This window comes from Thalassophryne amazonica, chromosome 19, assembly GCF_902500255.1.
Source record: "Thalassophryne amazonica chromosome 19, fThaAma1.1, whole genome shotgun sequence".
Lineage (NCBI taxonomy): Eukaryota > Metazoa > Chordata > Actinopteri > Batrachoidiformes > Batrachoididae > Thalassophryne > Thalassophryne amazonica.
In genome coordinates, this window is record NC_047121.1 from 51,735,121 (window position 1) to 51,739,064 (window position 3,944).

The 3,944-nt window shown below is 43.3% G+C and overlaps 1 protein-coding gene across 1 annotated transcript; it reads left to right on the forward strand.

Moving 5' to 3' along the window:
- Positions 1-1,562: 1,562 nt before the first annotated feature.
- si:dkey-248g15.3 (ctenidin-3) lies at positions 1,563-3,502 on the forward strand. The gene is made up of 4 exons (XM_034195641.1): positions 1,563-1,663; positions 2,598-2,645; positions 2,951-2,958; positions 3,144-3,502. The coding sequence occupies exons 2-4, from the start codon at positions 2,630-2,632 to the stop codon at positions 3,369-3,371; spliced, it is 252 nt and encodes an 83-aa protein (XP_034051532.1). The 5' UTR covers positions 1,563-1,663; positions 2,598-2,629; the 3' UTR covers positions 3,372-3,502.
- The last annotated feature ends 442 nt before the right edge of the window (positions 3,503-3,944 follow it).

Sequence of the window (3,944 nt, forward strand, 5' to 3'; positions counted from 1 at the left end):
GACATTTTCAGATCTCTCCAGAGATGTTCAGTCAGATTCAGGTCTGGGCCACTCAAGGACATTCACAGAGTTGTCCTGAAGCCACTCCTTTGATATCTAGGCTGTGTGTTTAGGGTCATTGTCCTGCTAAAAGATGAATCATCGCCCCAGTCTGAGGTCAAGGGCGCTCTGGTGCAGGTTTTTCATCCAGGATGTCTCTGTACATTGCTGCATTCATCTTTCCCTCAATCCTAACTAGTCTTATTTTACTAAGGAGTGGCTTCTGTCTGTTCACTCTACCATACAGGCCTGATTGGTGGATTGCTGCAGAGATGGTTGTCCTTCTGGAAGGTTCTTGTCTCTCCACAGAGGAATGCTGGAGCTCTGACAGAGTGACCATCGGGTTCTTGGTCACCTCCCTGAGTAAGGTCCTTCTCCACCGATGGCTCAGTTTAGACGAGCATCCAGCTCTATAAGGGTCCTGGTGGATCTGAACTTCTTCCATTTACAGATGATGGAGGCCACTGTGCTCATTGGGACCTTCAAAGCAACAGACATGTTTCTGTTCCCTTCCCCAGATTTGTGCCTCCAGACAATCCTGTCTCGGAGGTCTACAGACAATTCCTTTGACTTCATGCTTGGTTTGTGCTCTGACTGTCAACTGTGGGACCTTATATGTAGACAGGTGTGTGTCTTTCCAAATCAAGTCCAATCAACTGAATTGACCCCAGGTGGATTCCAATTAAGCTGCAGAAACATTTCAAGGATGATCAGTGGAAACAAGAGGCACCTGAGCTCAATTTAGAGCTTCATGGCAAAAACTGTGAATACTTATGGACATGTGATTTCTTAGATTTTTTATTTTTAATAAATAAAAAAAAAAATCTAAAACAAAACCTCTTCATTTATTTAACCACGTTAGTCCCATTGAGATCAAGATCTCTTTTACAAAGGAGACCAGAACAATTTAAACTTTCCAGTCCATCTAACCTGCGTGTCTTTGGATGTGGGAGGAAGACGGAGCACCTGGAGGAAACCCACACAAACACGGGAAGAACACGCAAACGCCACACAAAAAGGACACGGGTAGGAATCGATCCCGTGACGTCTCACTCTGAGGCAACAGTGCTAATCACTAAGCCACTGTGCTGCCCTGGAAAAACAATATGCCATTAATTCAACTCATTTTATGTTTTTGTTTGTTTTTTGTCATTTTTGTCAAAGTCAGAATGTTCAGCTTTGGAACAGAAACAGTTTTGTGTCATACTGATGATTTATTTACTGCAGTTAAAAAACTTCTACATCTAACCTTTGTAGAATTTTGGCACAAGTGTCAGATCTTATACCTTGGAACAACCAGTGAGTCATCAGGCTGAACGAGTGCCAATGGGTTTGTCTCATTCCAGGTTGTGTCTTTGGCCTCTTTGACACAAAGGTGTATTAATCCCTCCGTGGTTACACCCAGTTCCACCTGTCTGATGAACTTTTAGTTGATGTTTTGAGCTGTCACTCGTGATCACGCAGTCAAACAAGTTGTGGAAGACGCCCAAATAGCCACACCTCCAACGGTCACATGGTGCAGCAGAGATCCACATTCTTCGTGTCCTGTGTGCCTTATAAATAGAGAGCGAAGACACAGCGCGAAGACTCTGAGCACACAGAGATTTCTCATTTCTGCACAAAGGTAAGCATGTTCTCCGTCTCTGATGACTTATTCTGCAACACAGAGCTGGAGCAGGTGGATGAATGGACCAGGAGCTGGGCTGCCAATATGCAGACCTGGGCTTGAATCCTCTTCATGCTCCCTGTGCCTGTCCTTGGGCAAGACACTTCATCCACAAGGTCTCAGTCCACCCAGCTGTTAGTGGGTACTGGTCTCAGCTGGGGGTGGAAGTGGCGTCCAGCGCAGGGGGAGTCGTAGCTTCTCATCGGCACGACGCTACAGAATCCGGAGATGCGCATCGGCAGCGACGGGTCAACACGGGGCAGGCGTAGGCAACGTGTTCCAGAAAGGGCCAAGAGGGTGCAAGTTTTCTTTGCAGCCACTGACTCCACCAGGTGATTTCACTGATTAACTGATTCCATCTGCTCAAAGTGATATTAATCAGTGAAATCACCTGGTGGAATCAGTGGCTGCAAAGAAAACCTGTGCCTTCTTGGCCCTTTCTGGAACACGTTTCCCACCTCTGACACAGGGTAACTTCTTCAGCTCATACCCACAACCCATCAAGCACCCCGGAGTGCTGGATGAGCGGCTGCCTGTAGCATAAACGCCTGTGCAGATTTCTCGTCAAATATATCTTTTTGTTAAGTTGTTTTGAGTTTCTATTTCCTGTTTCTTCAGCTTTGTTACACTTTGTAAAAACCTTGGAGCTGTTAGAATGGCCCAAGCAGAGGGTCACCCCTCTGAGTCTGGTCTGCTTGAGGTTTCTTCCTCAAATCATCAGGGTGAGTTTTTTCTTCCCACTGTGGCCTGTGTTCTTGCTCTGGGGGTTGATGAGGTTAGATCTTACTCATGTGAAGCACCTTGAGGCAGCTTTGTTGTGATTTGATGCTATATAAATTGTAATAAATTGAACCTGAATTGAAAATTATTTTAACTGCAATTCTTTGTGTAGTTTGTTTGTAGGGGGACGACACATCAACCAAAATGAGTGACGGCAAAGGTAAGAGTCCCTCAGTCATTTCAAATTAAAGTTGGGCTCAGATAAAAACTTCAAGAGGAAAAAAGTGTCATCAGTGGACATTTATTCTTTTTGCATTTTCATTATTTATCTGCACACTTCAATTTGCACAATTACAAGAACTGCATTCATCACTGAAGCTAAATATTCAGGTCCATAAGTATTTGGACAGGAACAATCAGTAGATGTTTGATATTTGAAGAAACAGACTGTTGGATGAAGTTTGGAGATGGTTTCTTTCAATGTTCATAAATGTCACTCTCTCTTTTTTTTTCTCCTCTTCACAGAAGAAAAGGTGAGTTTTTTTTTTTTTTTACTTTAACATGTTAACACATGAAGACAGTTTTCTGAGCAAAATGAAAAATGTGACCACACGCCACAAATGTCAATTCTTAAGTTTATAGTCATTTTTAGAAAACAAATCTCCTAATTATATGAAATGTGATTATTTCATTATTAAAAATGATTGTTTGATTTCAGGGCAAAGGAGGAGGCAGAAGGAAATGTGATGATGAGGACAAAGGGCATGAATGGGGAGAATGCCAAGGAGGTGAAGGAGGCCAAGGAGGCGGGCAAGGAGGCCAAGGAGGCGGGCAAGGAGGCCAAGGAGGCGGGCGAGGAGGCCACGGAGGCGGGCGAGGAGGCCACGGTCACGGTCATGGTCACGGTCACGAACATGGTCAAGGAAAAGGCAAATCAGACCACTGAGAACGCAGGCGATGAAGTTCTTCAGAATAAAAAAAAAATTCCATGATTTACTTTACTGTTGCAACAAAACAAAAAGTTCCTTTTGGTAAAATCAGTTCTGTGAAGCACAAATAAAATCACTCAGAAAAACAGCACTCGTTTATTTCTTTATGTAACCGTGAACATTCACCAACGCTGGTCTGACCTTTTAGGATTCCACATTGTGAAAGAATAAATTTATTTAAAAAAAAAATGATTTTGATACTGTGTTTAATGTGATTTACAGATAAACATTCAAAATATGTGATCATTAATTGTGGGTACTTTATAATTGGAATATCATTTTTTATTGGATTCATTTGGTGTTGCAGTAGAAGATGATTGAACTCCTACAGAGGCCTGGTGGTACCAGTGCTGACCCTCCCACAAAACCAAAACCAGTACGCAGTCACAGCTGAATGGACTTAGTGAGGCAGAGCATGAATTCTTCCAAGTGAATTGTGGTGTTCATCAGAGGCATGTTCTGGTTCCTACTCTGTTCAGAACTTACTTGGTCTGGCTGTTGACTGGGGTGTCTGTTGGTCACCATCTTTG